Below are 27,876 nucleotides of genomic sequence, written 5' to 3'. Positions count from 1 at the left end.
CCCAAAGATAGATTGGTGATATTCATCCCTGTGTCTTTGTAGATAAGCTACAAACAGTAGCAGAAAGAGCTGATAGAGTCTGGAAACAAAAAAGATTGGCATTGAATTATATTGGGCCCCAGAGTCTCTTTTCTTCAATATTAATTTAAGGTGTTCCAGTATTCGCACTACTTTCATCCTCTTGTGTTTATTTCTAGGTTTTTGCTTAGAGTTTCTTTTTTTTCTTTTTTTTTTTCCTCTCTCCATATTTCTTTGGTCATTTCATACCTTTCTGAACTTTTTTTTTTATCAGTTATTCTTTAGATAGTTCTTACAATTTCCAATTGACTTAGAGGTTGCTATGTAACCATAATTCAGTATCCATTCAGATAACATAATAAAAATGAAACCTTGGGGAAAAGAAATATAATAGGGTAAAAAAATGACTCGTGTGTTATGTTTCAGTATAGAAAATGAATTTAGTTCTTAAATAAATAGTAACTTCAAGGGAAAAAATGCAGAGAGAATTGCTAATGCCACATTTTAACTACCAAAGAATGTGTTGTACTTACTGAGGCAGTTTTAAACAATCAAAGCCCTAAGCTTGTGTAATTGTATCATTTCAGATGTCCATAGAGGAGATGTATTTTGTCCTCTAACTGTCTTGTGAACTGCAGTGATGTTTGCCTAACTCTGGGAACTACTAAATTAACTCAGTTAAATGGGAACTCTGCATCCGTGGATCTCAGCACTAATAATAGTATGCTTAGTATGAATAGTAGAATGCTTCCTGGAAAAAATAAAATACAGCCAGACGTGGGAGGATAATTCCTTCTTGCCAGCAAAATGTGTAAAAGATCATCTTCCCTGGGAGCTGGTACACACACAGGAGCTGCTGCAGACATTTTAGCCTAAGAAGTAGGCTAAAGAAGTAAGAGAAGGCCCAAGAAGTGACAATGTAACGAGATTTTATAAATCATAGCAAACGCTCTTGTTTATAGAGCATAAATGACGTTTTTGATCTGTGGAGTTTTCACTCTGAGTCAAAGTATTGGCTTCAGGGAGGGATAAAATCCGATGTGTATCACGTCCTAATGTTTTGGAAAATGGAAATAGAAATGGAAATTTGGAAATGGAAGCATATCACAAGAAAGAAACAGGCAAATGTAAGATTGAACTCAAATTGTGGCTGTTGAATTTTTCCTTCGAAAATTTTATTCTGAACATACTTGGGATATATGTTTAAGGTGTGGTTGGGAATGGCTAAGGACCAGTTTTACGTAATAAATGGTATTATATAATCAGACATTCTTAAAAACTAGAAGCACCACTTGTCTATTGAGGGATGATAATGAAAAGTGGTGCTTTAAATATGATAAGAGAACTTAGACGATGCTATCCAATGCATATTCAGAGAATCTAATTCACTGATAATCTTACTGATTATATCCACCTGTAATTTTAAGAATCCTTAGTACTCTTTAGCTTTCCTTATCGTACATTTGATTACTTTTTAAGTAATGCATTTTGCTAGTGATCTTTCCTGTATTTTAACTATGGGAATTAGAGATAATCAGCACCTGCATGACTAAGACCATGAAAAGTTAAATGTGCCTGTGAAGATTTTAGCTAACTTAAATTGTAATATGTTTCTGATATGACATTACAGAATTGATATCAGAGGACATTTTACTGGGTATATCTGCATGTTTCCAGAAAGATGTCCTTCTCTTATCCTGCATCTTAAAATTCTTACTCATATTTTCACTTAACTTTTTAAGTCTATTTTATTTAACTCATTATAGCAAATCTCACTGCAGAAAAGTTTTTTTTTTTTTTTTTTAAGTGTAATGTGCATTACTATTTTTTATCATTTTAATTGATTCTCTTTTGTAAATGTCTGTTGTATTTTACTTGATTCTTTTTCTGACCTTTTCTTTCAGCTTATGCTTTCAGCTCTTTCCTTATACCTGTCAGCAATAGCACTTTCCTTACAAGATATCTGCCCTTTTTCCTAGCAATTATACAAGATGTGCTTAGATGGCTTGCATGCTTGTAAAGTGTAACATTTACTAACATGCTTAAATTGGGAAATGTTTACAGAGTTTTAGTTTAACTTCCCATTATGTTCTTGAGAATTCTGCCAAACAACTGATGATACAACCCTTTTCAGAGTGTTCAAATCTTATAAGGGATTTCTGACATCTGCTCTTTCTTTTTTTCTTTCAATGTCCTGTTCTTTTTATTCAATATTTAGTTGCACATCATGTTTTCGTCATACTGTAAAACACAGGCCTTTAAATGAGGTGTCATTAGTGATCTGCGATGTTTTGAGTGTAATGAAGTAAAAGGAAAAGATGGCAATGAAGCTTCATTCGCAAGTCCTGAATCCTGGACTCCACCATGCAAATTCTATAGTTCTAACCTGATCAGAGATTCAACACCTGCAGATTTTTATGATAAGGTCCATTACACATGCTGTTTTATGGTGGAGATATTGGCTATTTTAATTTGGAGCCAGCTGGAGAGTCTCTGTTTTTGAAGAATCGAGACATTCATGGGCTTTCTCTTCTCCTGTGCCGGCAGCATGCTACATGCTAGATCAGACCACTTGATTTTATCTTCAGCGGGAATGTAGGTTTTCCTTTCAGAGGGGAACATAGAATCATAGAATCACAGAATGCTGAAGGTTGGCAGGGACCTCTCGAGGTCATCTAGTCCAACCCCTGCACACGCAGGGTCACCTAGAGCACGTGGCACAGGACTGCGTCCAAGCGGGTTTGAAGATCTCCAGAGAAGGAGACTCCACAACCTCTCTGGGCAGCCTGTTCCAGGGCTCTGGCACCCTCACTGGGAAGAAATTTTTCCTTAAGTTCCTGTGGAACTTTTGGTGTTTCAGTTTGTGGCCATTTCCTCTAGTTCTGTCGGTGGCCACCAGTGAAAAGAGGCCGGCCCCATCCTCCTCACTGCCCCCCTTGAGGTACTTCTAGACACTGCTCAGGTCCCCTCTCAGCCTTCTCTTCTCCAGCTGAACAGGCCCAGCTCCCTCAGCCTCTCCTCACAGGGCAGATGTTCCAGGCCCCTGATCATCCTCGTAGCCCTGCGCTGGACTCTCTCCAGCAGCTCCACATCCCTCTTGTCCTGTGGAGCCCAGAACTGGACACAATACTCCAGATGTGGCCTCATCAGGGCTGAGCAGAGGGGCAGGATCACCTCCCTCGACCTGCTGGAAAACAGAATCATTCCAATTGAGCCACAATCTGCTGCTTTAACTGAGGTCACGGTCTGCTCTCGTTTTCTCATGGGGCTGAGGAATTCCACTTTGCAGAGCAGTGGTTCCTGTTATGCCTGTCTGCCCCTGGAGCTCTTGTCTTGCCCATTCAAGTGCTGTTTCTTATAATCATATCTGAAAAAGCTGAACTGGTTAAACTTTTCCCTTTTATTTATTTATTTATTTTTGCTCAGAAGTGAGAATGAAAAGCTTTGTGACACTGAAAGATTGCAGTATAACATGTACAACCATTCCCTCTTGCCCTGAAGGAATCTTGAAAATAACCTCAGGCAAGTCATGGTAAACTACTCGGAAAGATCTTTTTTTATTTATTTTTATTTATTTTTATTTTTAATGTATACAGGTAGAAACATCTCTCACATTTGTACTATTTTGAATTTTGTTAAACTTACTAGTAATCATGCACAGTTCCACTTCTAATGTTTTTGAACATTTTCTCTATCAGCTGTATTTAATTGATGTGCCTACCGCAGGGAGAGCATTAGTAACACTGTGACAAGGAGCTTTGCAGCCTGAAAAAGGAAAGGAAGAGACTAGTAGAGAATTTCTTTGCAATGGTAGGATCTAGTCCACTGAAAAAAAAGAAATAAATACAGTGAAAATTCATTTCCTTCCTGAAGCTCTGCTTGACATAATTTTTCGACACACTTTAAAGTGAAGCCCGTTCATATGTTTCTCTTTGCACGCTCAGCCAGCAAAATAGCCAAAATGAAAAGCAGCTCCTGAAAGTCTTAGCTTAGAAGTTCTTTTGAGAACCCCACAAGCATTTTTGTGATGGGAGGACACTCAAGCCACAAAGGAAAGGTATGAAAGCTGGGGCAGTAACCTACGTATCCCAATTCTGCTCATAATACAGCTTTTGTACTGCAGGGCTTTCTTGTAGGATTTGTAATCACAGAAATCTTATGAACATTATCCAAATATCATGGCAGCAGCAGAAAGATTTTGAAAAGATTGGCTCTATCATAGACACGTGTTCAGTATCATGTACCCTAAGTGTAATGCACTCAGGATGTTTCACAAGTATGTTTGACATGCTTAATGCTAAAGAAATGCCCCTATTCAACGTACTAGACATAGACCGATGTTACAGTTTTCCCATTAGTCTCACATTTTGGTCAAATTAAAATGAAAAAAAAACAGTAAAAAGGCAGGTTTCTGTCTCTGTACAAATTTATAAAGTTAAGCTTCCAAACGAATAACAGATTTTTTGATTCACATCATTATTCTTGGCAATTTTAAGCGTAGGTACGTCTGTCCCAGTTCTTTCCTTGAGATGACTATGGTCACTACTAATTAACTGATCCTGTGGAAACACGGAGATATTTTAAGGAAAGAAGGATTTAGCGATTTTGTTTATATTAATGTCTTGTATTCAGCAAGCAGTCTTTTCAATCCGTCTCGAGTCCATCTATTCATTCAAGCACTGTTTAATATTCTCCCTTTCCAATAATATTTTTTTACTGCTTTTCTCTGAGACACCAGAACTTCTATTGCACCCATCTTGCTTTGCATTTCTGTCCACCTTCCTTACATTTCAGTTTAACAGAAAGCTACTTGACCCATTCTGCTGTTAGGTGACTTTAGAATTGGTGTATGCACTTTTGTCATTGTCATAGTATCTTTCTTCCTTGGCTCTTTTGTTCCATTCAAAGTCTGTAGGTTTTCTATGCTCTTTTATTTATATAAACATACATATGAAATATATGTATATATGTGTGCATATAAATGCAAGTTACATCTACACTCTGTCTTGCTGAGTGGTGCTACCAAATTCAACTGGTGCTGTTATTTTATGATTAATGCATAAAAAAATGCAGTTTGATATTTATGTACAGATATAGTTATGCTCTCATTTGGTTGTTGTGCGGTTTATATTCCCTCAGCTAGATGAAAAACTTGCATCATTTCTGAATGCTTTTATATCTGCATATTTATTTATTCAACTTGTCCAGGTCATTTTGCAGTACTTCTGCTATCCTAACAGACTTGATGCTGTCCGCAGATTTTATAAGAATTGTATGGAAAGAGCTATATCAAATGCAAAAAGACTACGAAGATTTTCAGGTTGTTATTTCAGGAAAAACAAACAAATAAAACTCAAAATCTAGAAAAGAACCTGGACTAACAGGAAAAGTGTGTGTCCTGTCCTTCTCTCTGATCCAGTATCCCAGGCAAATTAAGATAGACCTTCCATACTTGGAATTTGTCTGGCCTGACACTGTAATATTGAAAAATAAAAATAATAAATTAAACCCCATGCAGTCCTATCTGACTGACTGTAAGTGGCTAAGGCAGAAGTGTCTCTGTGCCAAGGCACTGATTCAATGCTGACTCAAGAAGATTGCCACCCACCCATAAAATCACGAGTACCTCTGCTCGCAGAAGTGACACGAAGCAAATTGCTTATCCAGATCAAGTCTGCCTAATTTGTGAGCTCTGACAAGATTACAACACAAGATGGTATATCTGCCTGCCACACTTCTCAAGCGACGACTTTTAACATTTCTCTAAATTAAACTTCTCGCTGATCTATGGATGCATGTTACTATTACCATATATCCTTTCAATTCTAAATTTTATTGATGAGCTACTTTGGTTGAGGAAAGAGCTTCTGCTAAATGGAAAAGTTCTCACTTTCCTCTGCGTTCTTCCCTTCCTTGTCATTTTTGCACCATTTTTCTATAGCAGTCTTGATCCAGAGTTCCTATTTTGAAAGCTGTAGCCTTCAAAACTAGTTCATTTTGGGTACAAATAAGCTTTGTCTCCAAGACCAAAGTGTTTTATTGACATGATAAACTTCTTCCTAATTCTGTTAAATAGAGGAGATAAATTTTTCCTAAATTAAAAGTCAATTAGTAATCTTAGTAATAAATGATCCATGCTAGTGTGAAACTTTATTAATATTTCTTTTTGACTCTCCTCTTCTCTCTCTTGAGCAGTTCTCTCCTTTGCTTGCTGCCTTTTCCCCTCTCCTTTTCTCTTTCCCCATTTCTAGCCCGTCACTCCCACTCGCATTTAATCTCAAGGTCTCATTGCACATAAGAAAAACTGGAATAATAGTATTTCAGTAATAGTTGCATATGTTGGCAGAGGCACCCAGATTTTTCAAGCAATAGTACTGTCCAATTGTTTAGCGTGAAACCTTAGGACAAAGATTTTTTTTAAAAAAAAGTTGTAGAATTTAATGGCTCTAAAACAACTATACCTTAATTGAATTTTGGAATGATACTATGTTTATTGCAGAAAGCATTGATTTGGGAGGAAGAACGAAAATAATTAAGCAAAAATTAGATACAGAAGACAAAAGCAAATAGTAGTGATATACTGAGAAGTAAAATTATTTTGAAAGGTGTCATAAAAACTTAGACTGTTAAGAGTCAAGAGGCTTGACTATCGTTGAAGCAAAGGTTGATCAGTTGTGAATGGTGCAGTGGTAAAGCTGACGTAGTGGAAGTCTCGCGTAAGAGAAACCTTTTAGTCTTCATTCAGAGAGAACACAGGAATATGGGTTTGACTTAGTGCAATGCTCTGGTTTAAATTTAAATGTTTTAATCATGTGTTTTGTTGAATGGGGCTTAACCATCCGCAAATAGCAGGATATGGCAAATTTTACTTATATAATAATGTTTTAGTAAGAAACAAAGTAGCTCAAAATCAGCAAGATTTTTAACTTCATTCCTAAAAGCCAGAAAATACTAATGGGCATCTTTTACGATCCCTTTAGGAAATGGAGGATACTGTCCTCATTTCTGTCACTTGAAGGTAGACCAGATTAAACACAGCAAATGCTTTAAGATCAGTTGTCTCTTTTTTTCCCATGAATCTACTTTCTTTTAATTGCTTAGACTTTACTTATTCAACAGCTAGGGCCACAGATGAACACAAAGACAAACACTAAAATCCATCTTCATGATCCATTTATGTAGAGAGAGGGAAAAAAAGAACACAAAAGAGAATTTTTCCTAAATAACTGGCTTCAGTCGGCATCAGTGGTTACAGTGAAAGTCTTGAAGTTGCTGCTAGGGTCAACATACGGTTTTTTCTTTCACTTTCATCAAAGAATTGATCTTGCCTAATAAATCTTTCTTGTGATAAAAGATTTGCCTGATGGGCATGTGACATTGGGAGTAAAGCAAAGCAGTGTGTAAAGTCTACAGATGACTAAGGTTCGTATTAAACATGTATTATCTCATCTTCGAGCTTTTAATTAGTGTAATTCCTAATTTGCTTGCTGTGTTCAGGCTCATACTAAGGCTTAGATTGGAATGACTGGAATTTGCTGCTTGATCAAAGGGTCTGTGTAAGATAAAAGATTCTGAGTGTGGAGTGTGTCAAACTGGGATAGACCCTTGCTAAGTGAAATCAGTAGAATAATTGTGCGAGCTTTTAATATATTGGTTTTAAAAGCAAAGAATAGAGCAAAAATAAGCAAAGACCAGAGGACACCACTGGACAGATGTTACTTCTATTCTTGTGTTTGTTCAGATGTATTCTTTCTTCAGTCTTTCACACAGGAATTCGTTCAAAATCTTGATGAACTTGATAATATGCTGATACAAACAGCATGGTATTAATAATCCAAGAAATGTACACACATTTCTGATCCTATTTTCTCTGTATTGTTCTCTGTAGATCCCATATCACTACTACATATAAAATAAAGAGTCCAACTAAAAAAAAAATCTAATTTAGTTAGAATTTATGTCTTTCTCTTGCACCTGATTAGACTGGTTCATTCTGATTTTCAAAGCCAATTTGAGAACTGCTAAGTTTAATTTTTCTTTTTTCCCCTCTGTCTTGCTCAGCTAGCACGTAAGTCAGAGGTCTGGAGTTATAGTAGAAGATTCCTACCAATCTCTGTTTTTTTTTATAAGTAGTTTTCAGAGATACTTGCCTGCAAGATATTTTAAAGTCAGCTCTATATATATGTGTTTGACAAGGTATTTTATTGCCCTTTAGTTGGTTATCATATGTATGTAGGATAGTTTTGTCTGCAATAAAACAAAATTTATCCCACAGAGCTTTTGCAGAAGGCACAAAGCATAAAGACATTTTCTGCCTGTCTTGCTCGTGTCTGGATATTTAGGAAATGTAGCTGAATGAAAATTCAAGTAATATAAAAGTTTAAAGGGTCATTTTTGTATCCTTTGTAGATTTTCTTGAGTTTGCAAAGGAAACACACTGAGAAATTTGTTCCTGTGAAATAATGATAAAAAAGAAATCGAGCTTTTCCACTGTGATACTTTCAGATGATGATCATTTAGGAATCAAAGTTATGAATTATTGTCATCATAAGAAAGCTCAAACTGAAGCCCAGTATTTTTTTCAGTGTAAAGAACAAAAAAGCTGCAACAGTATAAATCTTTTAAAATAAAAGTGTTTATAAGTGATTAAAGATTGATTCAAGCTTATAGTATACATATAGGTATCATTATGAAGAGCTGATATTTTCAGGATCAGAAAAGTTAGAGAATATTCACTGATTTTTATTTTTTCCCCTCCCTTCTCCTCCTCAAGATCTCTCATGATTTTTTAAAACTGATTTTTGTTTTCTTCCAAAGTCTTTCTCTTATTTGCTTATATTTCCCTATAAAAAGAAACTTTGCCCTGGATTAGAGCAAGAAGCAGAAGAGGCTGAAAATAGGAAAAATATCAGATATTCTAGTGACTAAACAGTCTGTCTGATTTAGGCCAGAGGATTCACTGATATTTTGGGGGATGAGGCCTCTGTCTTTCATAAGCCTTCTTTTGATAAGGAATGTGAAAACATTTAGATCTCTAAAGTTTGAAGAAAAGCTGTTTCCTGTTTATTGCTAGTTGAATGTATGAGACACTCACCAGGTCTTCCAGAAAAAGAAATAAAAAATGACCTCATTCTCAACAGGTTATAGCAGAAGCAGTAGAATTGGTTGTTTTTAATGCAGACATTTCTGGCATGTTAAAAGATTATTTCTGAGACGTGTTTTTGCTATTGCCTAAGTCTAGCATGAGTTTGCAGAGAAAAATGACCTAACAGCCATTTCATTGAAGTTTTAATGGTTTCTAGTCCTCGAATGCTTCTTTTCCTGCAGCAAAAACAGTGTTGAATGTTGTTAAGGGAAGTAGAGATCTACTCTACTAGGGAGGGACATCTTTCCATGTTGACTTTTGACAGTGATTTCAGAGCAGGGGTAGAGAGGATTTGTCAAATATTCAATTCAAAAAATTCAATTCAAAAATTGTCAATATTCTGTAAGGGATCTGTGTGCTGCAGTGAGCACCACGCCGTGCAAGGGCCAGGGTCCACATAGCACTTATTCTGCAAGTCTGACCCTATATGAAGTCATCTTGAACTACAATTTAGATCAGTGCTTCTGTTTTTGTGATCATCTAACACAGAGATACCACTTTGAAATGAGTTCTGGTAGAATTAGTTTGTACAGCGAGAAGCGAATTTCTTTTTGCAAATCTAGATCAGGGTGACAGAGGTAATCTAGGTCAAACAAAGTGATGGATTGGTGATCTAGGCAAAAAAATCAAAGTGATCTGGGTCAACAAATACAACTTCACTTAAAGGCACTTTAAAAACAAAGCAAAACAAAAAATAAAGACAGTAGCAGATTGGGGGATTTGTAATAAATTGTGGTAACTGGATAATTAGTCTAAATTAAAGGTACTGATTATCATATTAAACTAGTTAGCAGTTAAAATACACAAAGATAATGTCAAATAGTTTTATCCAATTAAGTCTGATTGTATAATGTATGTGTTTTGTTAAAAAGAAAGAAGAGTTAAATGCTATCTGAGTCATTCTGTAGATCTCTGTGTGTAGCATAAACCAATAAAAAAAAGAAACAGCTCTATCAGAGCACACTGGGTTTTCCATTAAAAACATGCTGTATCTAGTCAGTTGGAAATTTTGAGTATAATAAATTAACACTCATAATTGCCAATTCATAACAACATAGTGTAATTCAACAGAGTTTTCCAGAAAGTGAAAAAAATAATGATATTTTATGACTAGTCTCAAGAGCTCTAACACTCACTCTGACAAAGCAGTCACTTGCATCTAGCACATATCTCCCATAGGCAGCATCCAGATTCTCTTTATGTGACTAGACAGAAAATGAAATGAAAGTGCTCATATTCCCACCAGTGACCCAGAAGTGATGTTTTTAAGGCATTTTTCTCTGTGGTCCCTCTTCAGGTTATGAGGAAACTCCTAAAATGAGTAGTTTTAAAAACAGCCAAAAGAATTGAACACCATAGTTTGAAAAGCAAAAAGTTGCTGCGTTTTGTAGAATAACAGAAGTTACCATATGTTAGGTGTCACTGTTTCATCTTAAAATGAAATTGCAATTTTTACTATATCCAAGATAATAAATAAAAAATCATATCTCTGCTTATGTGAGTAGGTGCAGTGGTTTTCTTTTCACCGAACTGCCCTATCTAAGAGTTTTGGCTCCCTTTGGCTCTCTTAGGTGACCGGAAAGGAAGATTACTAAGACTTATTTCCTTCGATTAAAATTAGCTTGAGTTATTAACCCAGTAATTAGAGTTTGCTGTTATATCCTACAGAATAAGAGTTTCTTTTAAAGCCCTGCCATTTTTGCCACTATATATAATATGGTTCCACATATTGCCTTACACTGTGTTCTTTCTTCTTTGAGCTTGGGCTTGATTTTCCATTTTCAATCACTCTGGTTTTCCAACCAGCTGATCGATTGTTTGAGATGGATTGATTTCTTCTGTACAGTTGTAAAATATGAAATCGAGACAAGGTAGGCAAAATTAGTATTTAAGAACTCTTAAGTTTTGTTTTCCTGCCTTGAGCTAGAATGAAAAGCTTCAAAAAATCTTGGATTGGTGCCATGTTTAATTATTCTCAGATTTCTTTATAGAATTTAATTTCTTTCTGACATGCAGCAGCAAACCACAGAGTTGTATTGCTCTGCTGACATAAACAGAGAAACCGATTACTAGGAAAGTACAAATTGTAAAATAGATAGTAACATAAAAAGTGTGTTTTATGTCAATGGGCAAGTCCAAGCATACATGTCTCTCTATATATATAACTTTATATATATATATATATATATATATATATATATATATATATATATAATTTAATTCTTCCAGTTATTATGTAATTTCTGTAACCTTGTAAGCAAGTAAATTAGAGATGCTAAGGAAAGCAAGTGTTTGATACCCAAACAGAAGTATAACTTATTTTTCTTGACACTTCTGTATGTCAATTAAATTCAAATGTAGAAAATGTGTGGGGAGGATTGTTGGGAAAAGAAGGGGCAGTGTATGTATTGCTTGTGTTTTACAGCCAAACAGTTACTGTTCAGAAAATATATAGATGCGTGCAATTATTGCTACAGCTGTTAGCACATAGCAGACCAATGCAAAACTGTAATTTTTAGATTTCCTCTTCTACCCCCTCAACTGTGTTGGCATTATTACTGAGATATATTGCAATGTTTACGTTACTGACTATCAGTAAATAGGCACCAACCATTATAATTCCCTTTTTTGTTGTAGATTTGTTAAAAACTACAAAAAGAAATACAGGTTTCACATGTTGTCAAGAAGCTATTAATTCAGAATTCTTACCGTTTTAGTTCCCTATATCAAGCACTCAGCTCATTTTTTCTATTTAAGGATTATTGCTTATAGTAATTCACACCTCATGTCCTCATTCTTTTTTTTTTTTTCTCTGTTTTATTTAGTTTCTTCTTTATTCTCTTTTCCACTCTAAAGTATGTGGTAGAATTCTGACTAATATTTTCAAGCTCTTAAGAAACTGAAAATTTTATGAGTATAAGAGCATTATATCTATCATATCATCTGACCTACATGAAACAGATCACAAAACAACTTTGAGTATATGCATAATCTATGTACTTTTGTGCGTTAAAGTACCATTTTTACTACATACCAGTGAAAATGCAAGAAAAATCATTAACAGAGCAGAATACTGGCAAAGAACTAAACTGTGGTGTTAGAAAGAGTATACCTGTATGGGGCACACAAATTGAAATAGTCTAATTATGCACTCTTCAATTATGAGAAAGTTGGCAATGGTCATCGTAGACCTATTAATGAAAACTTTCTTATATGCAAAGAATTAGAGTGTGAAAACAAGTTATAAAACCAAAGAAAATAATAACAGATTCATAAACAAAAAATCACCTTTAGGTTTCTGTTGTATAAGAAAACTAAGCAAAGATCTGCTGTCAAAACCAAAAGTCTTCTTTCCATACGCCTTTACTTGTTATTCATGACACATATTATGATTCTTAAATGTCAAGCCCTTTGACAGAACAGAGCGCTGTAGTAGAGTAATTGCTAAATAATTGTTCAATCCTATCTTTTTTTTTCTGGATGAAAAAAATAATTAGTTTCCCAATTTAATTTCAGAGGCTCTGTGGTATTTCTATTTGAACAGTAGTTAAATTATAGTCTGTTGGTAAATGAACATATTCAGCAGAAATTGGACTTGTAGCAATGTTTTAGGGTCATCAAATAGGTTTTCAAAAGGTAACCCTTTTTCCCCCTCAAGTGCTGATGATGATGTTTGAAGGCTCCAAATCATTGATGTTTGAAAATCTCTGTCTCACAGCGGGTTTTTTTTTTTTTTTCAGTGACTTAGTTTGTGAGATAGTATAAGTAAAAGTCAACATTCACCCTCAAAGAGCTTTGTGTTTCACCATTGCCTTCCAGACACTGCTTACAATATTCAGTTTTCATTCTATTGAATCATTTGTTTTAATAAACAAAAACTCATTGTAGTAATAAGCAATTTAATAGTTGTGACAACCACCCATAGATTCCAAATATTTTGAGCTATGAAATGACAGTGTCCTGGGGGGAATCCTACTGAAATACCACCACTTCTCTGTAGATTAGCAAGGAGGTAACACAGACCTGCATTTACCTAGAAAATAGTGTACTTAAAGTAACATTATTCAAGAGCACATCAGGATGTGATTAGTCAAGATCAAGTTGAAGGCCTTGAGCAGGTGAGTGTGCTCCAAAACAACATGCAATAGTTCAGCATAAGTAATGAGAGAGGATAGGCTGAAGTGATGGTCTCCAGAACATGCATGGTGGCATCTAAATGTTCATGTATTCCATTCTGATCTGTTTGTTTGCTTGATTGCTTTTTCTTTTTGGCAAATACCTTTGTCATAGATTACTTAAAAATGGTAGACAACAATAATATTAGCTATTAGCTAGATGTGATGCTTGTACCTCCCGTGTGACTCTTGGGGGTCAGGTTGATTCTCACACTAATAACTTGAAAAGTCCCTTTGAAAACACAACGAGAGGCTGAGACCTGGCACCGTTGGGCCTGGAGGACAGCAGGCCTGTGGGGGAGACTCTCAGTGCACGAGAACAGGAGAAGTAAAGAGGATGGAGCAGCCTCTTTTCCCTGGTATCTTGTGAAAGGACAGGCCACAGGCCACAGACTGAAATGACAGAAAATCCGTTTAAGCAGAAGCAGCAGCTTTTTCACTCTGAGTTGACCACAGCAGGATGGCTAGAGGGGTTGTGGAGTCTCCATTCCTGGAGATCATAGAATCATAGAATCATAGAATACTTAGGGTTGGAAGGGACCTCTAGAGATCATCTAGTCCAACCCCCTGCACACGCAGGGTCACCTAGAGCACGTGGCACAGGACTGCGTCCAAGCGGGTTTGAAGATCTCCAGAGAAGGAGACTCCACAACCTCTCTGGGCAGCCTGTTCCAGGGCTCTGGCACCCTCACTGGGAAGAAATTTTTCCTTAAGTTCCTGTGGAATTTTTGGTGTTTCAGTTTCCGGCCATTTCCTCTAGTCCTATCAGTGGCCACCACTGAAAAGAGACCATCCCCGTCCTCTGCACTCCCTCCCTTGAGGTATTTATATACACTGATTAGATCCCCTCTCAGCCTTCTCTTCTCCAGTCTGAACAGGCCCAGCTCCCTCAGCCTCTCCTCACAGGGCAGATGTTCCAGGCCCCTGAAAATATTCAAAACTCCTGTGGACTCAGTTCTGAGCAATTTGTGGCCCCTTGTGATCCCCACCAAACTCAGCTGCTCCAAGTGTTATTTCCTTGCCAGTGGCTGTGATGGCAGCCTTACTCATCATTAAATAGATACTCCGATAGATTTGGATCCCATAGGTACTTTTAACCTGCCACTGGACCCTCTTACAGGAACTTTCTTCCAGCTGCTTGTCTTTCCCTATTGAAATGTAGCTCCCCATTTTTCTATGGATAAAGGAATGAACTCTATTGTTGTGGCATCAGGAGGGGTGTAGAAGCTCATTAGGACACAGCTCCTTTCTCTCAATGTTTTTTCTTCACCTCCCTCTCTTTATACAATTTATAATACCCTGGGGGTTCATACATCATTTGAGTTTCTGAGGGGAAGAGAATTATGCTCTCGCTCTCTCACTTTTCCTATATTGTGAGAGGATGCTTCATACCGTAGTCAGCACTATTGATTTTTTGCAGCAGAAAATTACTTTTTCCTGGATAGTTCTTAATTAGTCACTTGCATCCCATGACTAGCCCAGTCCCAGCACTCAGCTCATGCAAAAGCATCAGAAACAGAGCTATTCATCCTGGTGCAGAAGTTCAAGTTTACAAACAAGTAACTGAATTTATGATATATTTTGATATTATTATGCATAATGATTATGTAGCATTGTTTTCTTCCATAAAAGGGACTAACATGACCCAGTGTCCCTCTTCCAAGTATAAAAATGAAACTAACTAAAAGTTCCATATTTTTTATCACAGATTTTCCACTTTAATTTCTGAACATAGTATAGCAGAAGCTATATATGAACCTGAAAGATATTTTTCATATTTTAACCTATTTTATATTTTTTCAAAATAATTTAACTGCTGTTTTATGAAAACATGCTGTATGTATAACAGAACAAAGGTAACTAAGTAAAACTGAAAAGAAAAAAAAAATCAATAAGTGTCGCTGAAAAAGTAAACTATGGAAGAAAACACAGAAAAAAACCAACTAGCAGGGTGATCAAAAAACTGCAGAACTAATGGGGCATAGACTGGAAAAAGATAGATTGGACTAGGAACAATTATTTTAAGGTAGCCTCAAAGACACAAAAAATAGCATAAACGGAAACAAGACATATTCAATATTTTTCCATGCTTCTGCAGCAATTTGAATAAATATGAACTTGTAAATTTAAAGTTATGAGAACAAAGACATTCAGGAATTGAACTGAAGGTCAAAATTTCTACTGTAATCCGGTTAAAAATATTGACTAGAACATGAATCAAATGAGCATTTTTTTTTTCCTGGGTATCTGTTTATTTCAAAGGATGACCACACTTGCACAAAATGTTATTTACCTTGTTAAAATGCAGTGAAGTTTAACTTCTTGTCTAATCTTGTCCAGTTCTAAATAGCCTTTCTCCCGGAAAAAACTATCACTAAAAAACTGAGTAGCTAAAACTAGTTAAAAAAACAAAAGCACCCCAAAAACAAATACTCAATTACTGATTCTGGGTTTAATAAATTGTTAAAATAGAAATTGTATTTTACTTTGCAGGCAAAACATAATAGGCAAGATTAAACACCTCTGCCATTCAAAAAACCATCTGGATTGCGGATTGTTTTCAGCTAGTTTAAGTGTTTGTGGTGATTGATATTTGCATCACAATTTTGTTGCCAAGATACAGAGTATAATTATTGTACAGATAGTGAAGTAATTATGATAACCTTGTTTCTGATCTTTCCCTGTAGGATTTTGGAGATGATGGGTCCTTGTACATTACTAAAGTTACCACAACCCATATGGGAAATTACACCTGCTATGCTGATGGTTATGATAAGCTCTATCAAACTCATTTTCTCCAAGTGAATGGTAAGGAAGGTTGTTCTAATTACCAACTCATAGGAGATTTGGCTTTGGGTTTCATTAAGTAGCTTTGTTGTTTCTGTTTTACTTTTCAATATTGTGTTACAGCTGGAAAGAAAAGGAGATATGAATGATTTTCCTCATTCCTCTATAAATGAGCTTTCAAAACAATAAAATATAATCTTTTTCATTTAGTATTCCTGTATGAGTAATACTTATTAGAATAAGATAAGTCCAGAGGATTTGTTCTGTACGGTGAACTGTTCATTTATGTGTGTGATTAAGATGTTATCTGTAAAATAAGAATTTTTTATTAAAAATGTAGCTTTGAGTACCAGTTTAGTAGCTCTGAAGAACACCCTGGGAAGAGTATAATCTATTGGTCTCTTGTGCTAAAACATTTTGCATTTAACATAGCATTTATATATGGATATGTATGCTCTATATAATTATATTGAATGTGTTTTTATTAGGAAGGTATAGAGCTATAATATCTGTTTAGAATTGATGATGGATTGGAATATCAGGCTGGACTGTTGCACTTTGTATCATTCAGGTCATTTAAAGCTGCCCAAATTGCCTGGTCCCATTTCATCTACCCATAGAGCTGGTCTTCCACAAGAGTGGTTTCTCTTGCACAAGTGTGGTGCAAGGTTTGGAGTCACAAAACCTGAAATCCAATTTCTGGTCAAATGAGAGGTCTTCCCTATTTCATATCTGTGTACGTGAGCAGCAATCTTCCTAAACACGAGCGTGATGGTCAATACTTATAGCCGTGATAATGACTAATTAATAAGATGATACTTCCTAAGCACAAGCATGATGGTCAGTGCTTAGAGCCATGGTAATGACTAATTAATATGATGACACTTGTATTAACAGAAGAGTCAGATAAAGGTTAATGAGATTATGAGGCTTCATTGGGCTCTATAAAAGCAATGTAATTAGATTTTAAGCTCCTTCCACATGTGCATTTCTGTAAATCTGTATTTGCTTATAAATAATAATTCTATAATTTGCATTGAATGCTTTGCAAATATTTTACATATATGTATATTTTTTAATTTCAAGATTAAACCAATTAGGATTCTTTTTTTTAATCTACAAATTTTAATTTTTTTTTTCATTTCAAAGGAATAATTAGACTCTATTGTGATCACTAAACAATACAAATAATCAGCACTGTAAAAATAAAAAGAATGTTTTATGTGTAGAAATTTCAATCTTTAACTTTGTATAAACAATGTGTAAGTGAATATTTTAAGTAATATTGTAGCAAATTGATATTTAATCCTTCTTCATACAAACTATAAAAAGATACAGCAATACAAATTGTACAGGAATAACTGCTTAAGTGTTAACTGTTTATGTTCTATATAATACTTAATGCCTTCAAAGGATACAGTTTTGTGGTTTTGTGAACATTTCTGTTTGGGGGGGCAGCCTTCCAGTTCATGTTATCAGGGTTTTCTGTTCTGCTGTTTTAAACATCATATACATGTAGCATAAAACCCTGAATTAGGAGGTCAGGTAAAGATGGGCCTGCTTAATGGTTTTAATGCTATTTAAAGACAAAGAGAGGCTATGGAATTCACTCTCCCATAAATTATTTATAATATCAATAATTTGTTTTTAAAATCCTTCTTTACTGAAAAAGCAAACAGTACGATGGATTAATATAAATGCAGAGGTGAGGCATCTGTACTCGAGAAGCATTTATGCTATTCTGGAATCCTCATTCTTACTTGTTAGCCTCTGATGTTTTTTTTTCTGCTGCAGCTATTCAAGAAACTACATGGAAATGCTGGTAGAGTTCTTTGAAACATAGTAAACTGTGGCCAGAGCAAAATAATTGTAATTACTTCTCCCTAGAAAGCTGTTTCAGGGTGTTAATATATTAGTTTAACCACTTCATGTAATCATCATTCAGCTATATGGGACAGCAGATATTTACACATCATTTAAATGGGGGAAAAATAGTTTGAATAATAAAATAATTTTTTTCTTATGATCCTCTTGCTTATGTTAATTGAAAGTATTAAGGGATCATTGTTAAGAGTAATTACTGCTTTTTGTTATGTTCTTAGAATTATATAAATGTGGTATCCCTAGAACAGCTTGTACAAACAGAAGCTGTGGATGGTGTTTCTTCTACGTCAGAAATAGCTATTGGAAAAGCTGAAAGACCTCAGCAAGACTGGCCTTCCTCATTCATTTAGTGCTCACCCAGTTATGAACTCATGCTCTCCATAGCCAGGGGTTTTAATCTTATTGATAACATTTCACAGTCTAAGAAAAGTTATTACATAGAGTGTTAGAAGAACCTAGTTAGGCTATATATTAAGGATATATATATAATATAAAAATATATTAAAATATATATCTTAATATTTATTTTTAAATATAGTAAATATGCAAAATATAAAAATATATAAGCATATAGTATTTTGTATAAAGGTAATAATATGTATTATTTATATTGATTATATTTATCCTTATTATTATATATATATATATATAAAGATATATATAAAGATAAAGATATATCTTTTCTAAACAGATACCTCCTCTGTGGATTCCATACAGCTTGAAGAGACTCTTTTTCTCTCATAATTTTTTTCGCATTAGACATGATTGAAGTAGTCTTCAGGGATTTTTATAGCAATTGTAAGCTGCGTTGCATAGTTATATATTCACCGTATTTGGAGCCAGTAGTCTGTGTTGAGCTGCATGATTGGGGATGTAGGATGGGCACCTCTTTGCTTCATTCACTTATGTGTTACGTGAGGGTCTACCAAAGCAAGTCATGCAACCTTCTCCACTTCCCAAAGGTTTTTAACCCATGTAGTGACCACACTCTTGTGAAGCAGACTACTTTTGGTTAAAGTGCCAGAATGTGCCTCTTTAAAATTCAACATTAACAATCAGTTTTCTTCCATACGTCAAATTTGCTTTCTGTGAATAATTATGCTCAGTCACACACACACAAAAAAGGTAATTGAAATAAACCCGAAGAGGTGAGAAGCACAGACACATCAAATGCATTTTTGAGACTGAACTAGTGCTAAACGAATGTTTCGGTGTCAGGTGCACAGTTCTTCAGAACATATTACAGGTAGCTTCTAGGATAATATGAGATCAAAAATGGAAATGCAAGACAAGTATTGCAAAATGCAAATTGTGCACAGATTTGCTGAAGAAAGTTGGAGAAGGGAAATTGAGGAAAAAATAGGGCAAGAATTTACGACTTTTGCTGTGACTTTGGGAGTCACCGTCTCTGCTGCAGCCTTGGTGTCCCAGGGGTATCACTGGGGCTGGAAAAACACCACCAGAGGGAATAGCATCCATGCCAGAAAGATGGGATAATAATAAAAGAAAACTCAGACATACCTTCACGGTTATCTTGACCTTTACATTTCCTGACCATTTCCAGTGGTTAATTTAGCAACAACAGCATCTTCTAAAGTAGGATTTTTATCCTGGTGCTTGTTCTTGTTCTGATTAGGAGATTTTTGACTGTCTTGCTTATTTTCTAAAACTTTGCGAAGAATGAAAGAGGCCAGAAAGTTACCATCTGCCAACAGCAGATGCCTACAGCCACTAGAGTTTTGGCATCTACAGCCTGGTTTAACTGATGGTAAAGAAGGCTGCGTAACTCATCCTTCTTAGGAGGAGTATATATTTCAAAGGCAGCATGTATCTGTTGGTTTCCTTCAGGATAGATGGTAAACCTCCTCTTTTGAGGTTCAGGTTTCCTTCCAGGCTGTGTATGTTCCCAGTGGTGTGCGAGGCCTTGTAAAATAGCAAATTTTGCCAAAAGCACAGAATTATTAAATTGCTGTGTTTAGCATGTACGATCTGATTTGGGAAGTAAACAAGAACGGGAGCAACAGCTGGAGTCATGACAGACTGATGCTTCTCATTATAAAATACTGCTCTCAGTTGCTTATAACTTTGTGTAATGTAAACCCCTCAGGCTGAAATATTCCGTACTGGATATTTGCCTAAAATATCTATTTAATTTGCAGCTAAATCATCTAGGGGATTCTGAGTATAAGGTTGAGGGGAAATACACTTTTATTTTTTCCAAACTAAAATTATATGTTTATATTTTTTTCCAGTTACTGAAAATTCTCCAAAATTTGACTTTGAGAATTTTCTGTTCACACTCAGTGGCAATTGATGGGGTGTGACGGATTTCAGCCGCAAGAAGGTTGTTTATACAGAGGCAGTAGGGGTAAAATGACCTGCAATGTCTGGCATTTAGTTCTGGAAGGTTCTGAGACCCTCTGGGCGCCTGGGAGAAAGAGCTAACAGCAGCAATATCTGTGGGGACATCCCAGCAAGACGGAGAAGGAAGCCGTTTGGTTTGGATGCAGGAGGAAATCCTGCAACAGGGGGTAGTTTTGCCAAGGAAATGGCCTATGTTGAGAAAGGCTGAATGGGGCAGGGGGTAAAACGGGGCTCCAGGGAGGGAATCGGAGTAGGACCAGGAGGGAAAAAGAGGCTCAGGCACCTGAGTGGGTTTCCCAGCAAGGAAAACGTGTCCCAAGGGGACACACACACGTGATGTGGGAAAAGACCTGCTGGGAAGAGCTGGAGAGGAAGGGGACTGGGAGCCGCAGGCTGGAGATGAGCAGAAGTAGAACCTCTGGGCCCATAAAACAAATTCCCTTCCAGAAGACAGATGGAAACCTTAAATCTCCAGTTTTTATGTGGCCATGCTCTCAGCTGGGAGTCTGAGCAACTAGCAGTCACAATTCTCGTGTTTTTCAGTTTCTTCCATGCTCTTTTCATATATTTCATAGTTTGCATGTAGGGCTTATGTGTAATATTCCATGCATATTATTTGACCTTCACCATTTTTAAAAAATATCCCTGAAACCTACTATTTTTCACTTTCGGAGATGCAGTAGAGTCTGAAGCAAACTGATGCTCTAATAGGACATCCTGCTGGATTGTTTCTTGTAAACAGTTAGATAGCATTTGGAAATACTTAAACTCTTGCTGAAATGGTCACAGTTAATTTTTGATCTTGTTATCTCTTTTTCATAATCAACTGATACTTCATCCTCTACCCTGCTGTGGTTTGTGACACCACCAAAGTGTTTCATATTTTTATAACTATATTAAATAATGCTTTGGGGATCAGGGAATATGTCTTTTTAACTTTTTTTACAGATTTTTTTTTCTTTTTTTAAGAAACTCCCACAAAATAGTTCTGTCTGTGTGTAGTGACAGATCAACGATTATTCATGTAAAAAATCAAAATAGCAAGAGAGTCATTGATTACCAACAGGAGTATGTGCCCTCTGATATCATATGCCCCTTCTCTACCATTACTGATGCAATAAATAATAGACTTGGTTGATGAGCATGAATGGTAACCAGCTCACAACCCTTGGCAAAGTGACCATTCTTATTTTTCACTAATAGTGAAATTTAGAAGACTAAAATAGCCTACATACCACTAATGCTCAAAAAGAAATTGCTTAAGCCAGATACCTTAGCACTATCGCTTAAAATGAACTGATCTCATGTTCAGATTCAGGTAGTGTGAGATATTCTACAATAAAGCCCACAGCCATCCAGTCAGATCTGTAATTTTGAAAAATGGCTACATACACTTATGTTTATATGCTGATTAAGATTAATAATTCATTTATTCAGTTGATCTGCCTAACAGGTTAAGAAATACAGTACTAAATAATTTGTATGATATAATAAACTATGATTTTTATTACTTCTAAAAGTGTAGCCTTTCATTATAGGGTTATTTTCTTAATTACAATACTTACAAAAATAGAAAAGTCTAGATGAAACCTGAATGTCCCCATGGTCCAGTAACATACATCTAACACTACATTATATAAAGGAGGCAAGATTTTCTCTTTCAGTAGGCATAAGAAATCCCCTATAGACATATGGTATATATGTAATCTGTGATCTTAGTGTTTTGCATCACTTCAGAATAGTATCATTTACTATAGCTAAAAAGAGTGTTAAGTATTATAAACAAGGTTACATTAATTGCACAGGCGATAGAGATTGCTAAAACATGTTTTGAGGAGTAGGAAGAAAGATGGAGGTGGAAAAGTTAAAATGCTTGTTAGAAAGGACAGTTCCAATCTCTATATATCATGCTATAACTTACAGTCACATCCTCGTACATTCCACATTACTCACTTCTTTTTTAATAAAGAAATCTAAAGAAAAATATCAATCTTAGTACAAAAATACAGGCCTAGTGAATTAAAACTCAACCTTGTAAGTTGATACTACAGGCAGTGAGAAGAGGTATTTCTTATTAAATATACTTCTGCCTCATAAATTTATTGTGACAGAGTTTGGTGTTAAATGTCACTGAATATGTGACGGATATCACACTGCATTACAGTGGTGTTATATATAGCTGCGGGAGTCTACAGGAATCTTTAGAGTTACTTTATTATTATTATTATTATTATTAAATGAAGATAACGTTCTTCTCCACCGAATGCTGTTTATTTTCTGCCTGTAGTTCCCCCCGTCATCCGAGTGTATCCCGAGAGCCAGGCCAGGGAGCCGGGGGTGACAGCCAGCCTGCGGTGCCACGCTGAGGGCATTCCCAACCCACAGCTGGGCTGGCTGAAGAACGGCATCGATATCGCTCCAAAGTTATCCAAACAGCTCACCCTGCAAGGTAAAGGAGCATATTTATTATTTGCTCTATTGTTGTATCCTTTTCTGTACTAGATCTCCTGCTCACGCGGTTTTAGCCAAGGGCTGAAGTGTAAACACTTCAGGAGACGTATTCCAGTTACTCCTCAAAATGCATCTCTGCTTTCTCTTCATTGGAATATTGGTGGCGTCTATTGGCAGAATTATCCATAAATTCTCTATTCAAAAATATGCATTTTTTTTAGTACAGCAAACAGCCTAAGACCCTGTCCCAAATACAGTATTGTTGTTTGATTTTAAAAATGCTCATAATCATTTAAACAGTTCTCAAATGCCAAATTGATATTAGCTTCCAAATTGCAAAATCAGATGAAATATTCCTGTTATCTGTGAGATGAATAATAGTATACATCGTTCCCTAACCCGTCGAATACTTTTGCAGTAGTTTGGCAGGCCTCCAAGTTATGAACTCAGGAAGGAAAATGGTTTAATTAGCATAAGATGAAAAAGCCTTCTGAATGTATAATCTGAAAGCACTGTAGCAAAACAGAAGTTTTTTGTTCGCATGCTGAATTTGTCCTCTCCTTTCAGCAAATGGCAGTGAGGTTCACATCAGCAATGTGCGCTATGAAGATACAGGAGCCTACACTTGTATTGCAAAGAATGAAGCAGGGGTGGATGAAGACATTTCTTCTCTTTTTGTGGAAGATTCTGCTCGAAAGACCCGTACGTATTCTGAGAAATATATATTAAAAAAAAGTCATGCTTGCTTAGCATTAGAAGAAAATTTGTATTAAAAATAAGCATGAAACATTAAATAAATTGAGTACTTCTTGATAGCTGATTTTAAAAAAAAGTTCAAATAATGATGATGAGTCAAAGAAGGAAAAGGGCATAATTGGTGTTAAAATTTATATCATTTGTAGATTAAAGGATTGTCACATGTGAAGGAAATATGAAGGAGGAAGAAACAACCAGATTCCTAAATAAGGCAGGGAAGTAGCTCTGGTAGGTGGGGAATTCATTTTTTTTTTTCTAGTTTTTCTTCCTTTATCGGCTTCACGTATCAAGAGTCAGATTTGGCCCTTACTATATAACAGTCATCACAGGAGTTGATCTGAGCTGGAGCACTGAAGCATTTCCAGATCTCCTGGCCCAGGCAATCCTGGGCCTTCCAGAACTCCAGAACTCTTTTCCCCCAGGAAGGTGGAGCAGCAGTGCTACCATTTACTCGCTAGGCTGGGAATTCAGTGCACCAAAGAAATGTACATACCAGCACCCTAAAGTGGTTTTATTTATGATTTCTTTTTATTGAATAGGAGTGGGGCTGATGCACCCTGTTTACTTGTCTTTCTTGATAATATTTTCCACTGCCTTTTCTTTTGCCTGCTCAGAAAAATCCATCTTTTTTTGTTCCAGCTTGAGTCCTAAAGAGAAAAAAAATAATAAAAAAATATTTTAATGAATGCTATATATATTCATTGGAAATAGATCTAGTAAAATGATAGTTACTTTACTAGTAAGTCTGAATGCATTAACCTAAGGGATTTCTATTTATCTGGAAGCTTATTCAACAACGATGAGTATTTGGGAGATCCCACAGCAGAATTAGTGTCACTGCAAGGTCGTGTGACACTTCCTATCATAAGACACTGAGTTCAGCTATGTATAGGTTTATTAGGCTTTAAATATTTGCAAAGAAATGTTCCATGCAGGAAAGTTTTGTAACACGAAGGTTAATATATTTACATAGCTACTTTGAGTAGCACTAGTTATAGCTGTCATTTCTAAAGTCTTAGCATGTGTTTCTATTTTCTTCTCTCTCTGTTTATTCATTTATTTATTTGTAAGAGCATCATAAAAATGGCTGCTTAGACATTCTGAAACTGAGGATAAATAAATTATTTTGGTCATTTCGAAATTCTAGTAATCTGATGTTATGAAGTGGCTGTATTACCTCCTTTTGTCTCTAGCAGTCCGGAGAGAGGATAAAACAGATATGACTGCTACCAAGTCACAAGAGTAGCCTCCCCTATGCAAAATATTGCTTACAGCAAGAATTTTAGTTCACCTAACTTTACAGGGTTTGTAAAATCCCACACCATGCACTGTCTTTTCAACCCTTGCAACAAATGCGTTCAAGCCAGCAGCAGTAAGGCAGAAGTTCTCAGGGTAATCAGTGGCATGAAAGATGTAAATGAGGGAAGACAGAATATATGCCTGATTCTGTCTGAGATAATTCATCACCGACGCTTTCATGCCTAGAAAATTCATTTACTTTAAGTTCTGTGTCGTACGTCTGAGAGGCATTTTATCTGAGATGCGTTCCTACGTGTCTGAGCATGGTGTGCTAAAAACTGGTGGTTGTGGAAATACTGGCCTAGTCTAGGAATGTGTCAGAACGGTAAAATACAGGTGTGACAGGTAGTTACACAAGATGATACTCTGATTCCAAAACCCATTTCTGCTCATGCAAATAAAAGTACTAATGAAAAAGAGCAATTAGTGTCAATATCAGTATCCCAGTACCTGCAGTCTGCCCTCACAAGTACAAGTTTTGACAGACATCAAAGATACTCGCTCACTTCTTGCTGGAAGTTCTGCTTTTTAAGTCCTTTTACAAAGATATCTTTCTAGGTTTAGAAAAACTGAAATTACAGTATAATGTTTTACATGTGATTTCATATGATTTAATATAAACTGCTATAGATTTTTTTTGAATCTGCTTTAAACCTGTTTTAAGGAAAGAAAGCAAACGTTCAGTTTCTTAATGAAGCTTTTTATTTCTTGACCTTTTCTTTTTTTCTTACAAAAGCCTCCCTTCTGGAAATCTTATATAGAATGTTGCTTTAGGTGACAGCACAACAGCTTTCTGTTCTCACTAGCTAGGCAGTTAGTCTGGGTTTCTCTGCTTTTCAAATGTTATACAGGGTAAAATTCTTCACCAAATAAAAGCCTTGCAGATAATTGACCTGATTGGTTATTGAGAAAGTATTGACAACAGTGAACCTCCAAAGTGTTAAAACTATAATTGCATTTTGTTAAGCTTTATAAAGCACATAGTGAACTTCAAACATGATGCTATTTTTTACCAGTCTATGTATTTTATTTCTTAGAAAGGCAATATTCAAAGTGAATGTTCACTAAATTTTTAGTAAAAAAGTAAAATAGGTGGCAGAAGAGACATGGCTACCTCATTCCTTTGGGAATGAATAATTCCTGCTGGCGTAAACATATCTTCAGAGAAAATCTTACCTTTTCTAGTATTTCTGTCTAAATTAGAATCAGTGCCATTATAGATAAGAACAGACTGCTAAATAATATGCAGGGCTTTTCTTCAACCATGTGCCTAAGTTGTTAGGCTTTCCAAGGGGCTACATGCATATTTAATGTTTGTGTCTATTACAAACAGAAAATCAAAGAAAACCCCCCAAAAAACAAGGAGGGAGTGAAGGGCAAACCTATACTGATTTGCAGGAATTGTGTTGCTAGTAGCAAAAATAAAAATGCATAGTGCAAAATATGACTTGGAAGAGCAAGGGCGTTGTGTATTTTAAGCGTGCTGCTGGTACAGAAATTTGATCCATTCCAGTTTTCAAGAAAAGTCAGTGTATTTCAGTGATAATGATTTGTCATCAAGGTGGTAATTTGAGATTAACATTAATGAAAAGTAGTGTTTTGTTGTACAGCTCTGCCAGCACTAAACTGAAGGTTTGTTCTGTCATTCCTTGGTAAGACTTTTAAAAAGGATGACAGTCTCAAGAATATTTTGGGCTTTACTTAGCACTTAAGCCTATTACAATGTGAACTAAAAATAAAACTTCTGAAAGTATGTTTTCATTTTGGCAGAGCCTCTGGTGAGAAGAATTAAATGTTTTTCTTTAAAATAGCTTAGCTTCAGCATATTGTTTTACCAGTAATCTCATTTTGTAGGAATGACTTGATGCATTTAACATCTTTGTCCAAGTACATGCATGTTTTTGATAGATAAATAGATTGTGATGTAAATTGTTAGTTTATATTATCTTGTCCCAAACATCTGCTATAAAGTCTGCTGACAAATGTCTGGTACTGTCCATTTTCAGTTGTTCTAATGTCAGGTGGAAACATTTAGGTTGAAACATTTAATTGCTGCTGTCTCAAACATATATATATATTTAAATATATCTGCTAATATGCTATCGCCACTCCTGCAACAGATAATATGTAGAAAACATGCTTGCTTGTTTGTTTTTCATTATATTAAGAATGCTATATTCATTTAGTGATAGCTTTTTATATTGTAGTCTGGATTCACATGGGCAGGTTCTCATGGGAATGTGCTCCAATAATGTGGGAATACTTTCTCCAGAGGTGGACGTAGTAAAATTCTCCAAACAATCCATGATTTAGATGTTGAGTAGGGACTTCAGGGTCTGGTAGCTTTCTGCAGGTGTCATCTGCACTTTGTAGACCCAGTCTTTACGACCATCGAAGCAGAGAGAACTCTCAGCGAGTGCTTAAATGCAATTTAAGCAATGAACGTGTAAGGAAGTGTTCTTCAGGCTTTGAAATGCGTTGCTTCTACATCAGATCTGAAGGAAAGTCTTGTCTGCATGAAGACCTGCCTACTTTTTCCAACTATGGCGCTTGGTGAAGGGCCTGGCTCTTGGTGACCTCCTCATACCTGCTCATAACAACCTCCTGGTTGGTGTAGGCCTCTCCAGACTCGCTCTTCTCCAGGATGAACAAGCCCAGTTCTCTTGTTAAATTCCTACCTGTTGTGCATACTTTTCATGCCGTGGTCTTTGTTCGCTTTTCCAGCTAGGCCTTTGCCTGAGAATTCATAGGATTTTTTTTTTAATCTCAATTGGAAAGAATACTTTAGTGTGAGAAACCTTGGCCTTGGACAGAAAGTGGATGTTTCATGAGAATATTATAATTTAATTGGAAACTGCTTATGATCATTATGGTTTGTGGGGTTGGAGGGCTTTTCCCATCAGATATTGATCTCATCTGTGTTAATTAACATTTTAGATTAATATAGAAAGCATGAATACTAATTACCTCTGTGTTTCTGATGCCTCCTGATTGGCT

The 27,876-nt window shown here is 35.9% G+C and overlaps 1 protein-coding gene across 2 annotated transcripts in view; it reads left to right on the top strand.

The window, feature by feature from the left end:
• FSTL5 (follistatin like 5) overlaps positions 1-27,876 on the top strand; it is a 219,024-nt gene that overhangs the window by 142,300 nt on the left and 48,848 nt on the right. For both annotated transcript variants that reach the window (XM_088528108.1, XM_088528107.1), the window contains exons 7-9: positions 16,026-16,146; positions 22,661-22,822; positions 23,392-23,526. In XM_088528108.1, coding sequence (XP_088384234.1) covers positions 16,026-16,146; positions 22,661-22,822; positions 23,392-23,526 — 418 coding nt within the window. The remainder of the gene's footprint in view (positions 1-16,025; positions 16,147-22,660; positions 22,823-23,391; positions 23,527-27,876) is intronic.

This window comes from Tinamus guttatus, unplaced genomic scaffold (genome assembly GCF_059628265.1).
Source record: "Tinamus guttatus ecotype Peru unplaced genomic scaffold, ASM5962826v1 Tinamus_guttatus_pri_ptg000301l, whole genome shotgun sequence".
Taxonomy (NCBI): Eukaryota; Metazoa; Chordata; class Aves; order Tinamiformes; family Tinamidae; genus Tinamus; species Tinamus guttatus.
This window is presented reverse-complemented; position numbering and strand designations above follow the sequence as displayed.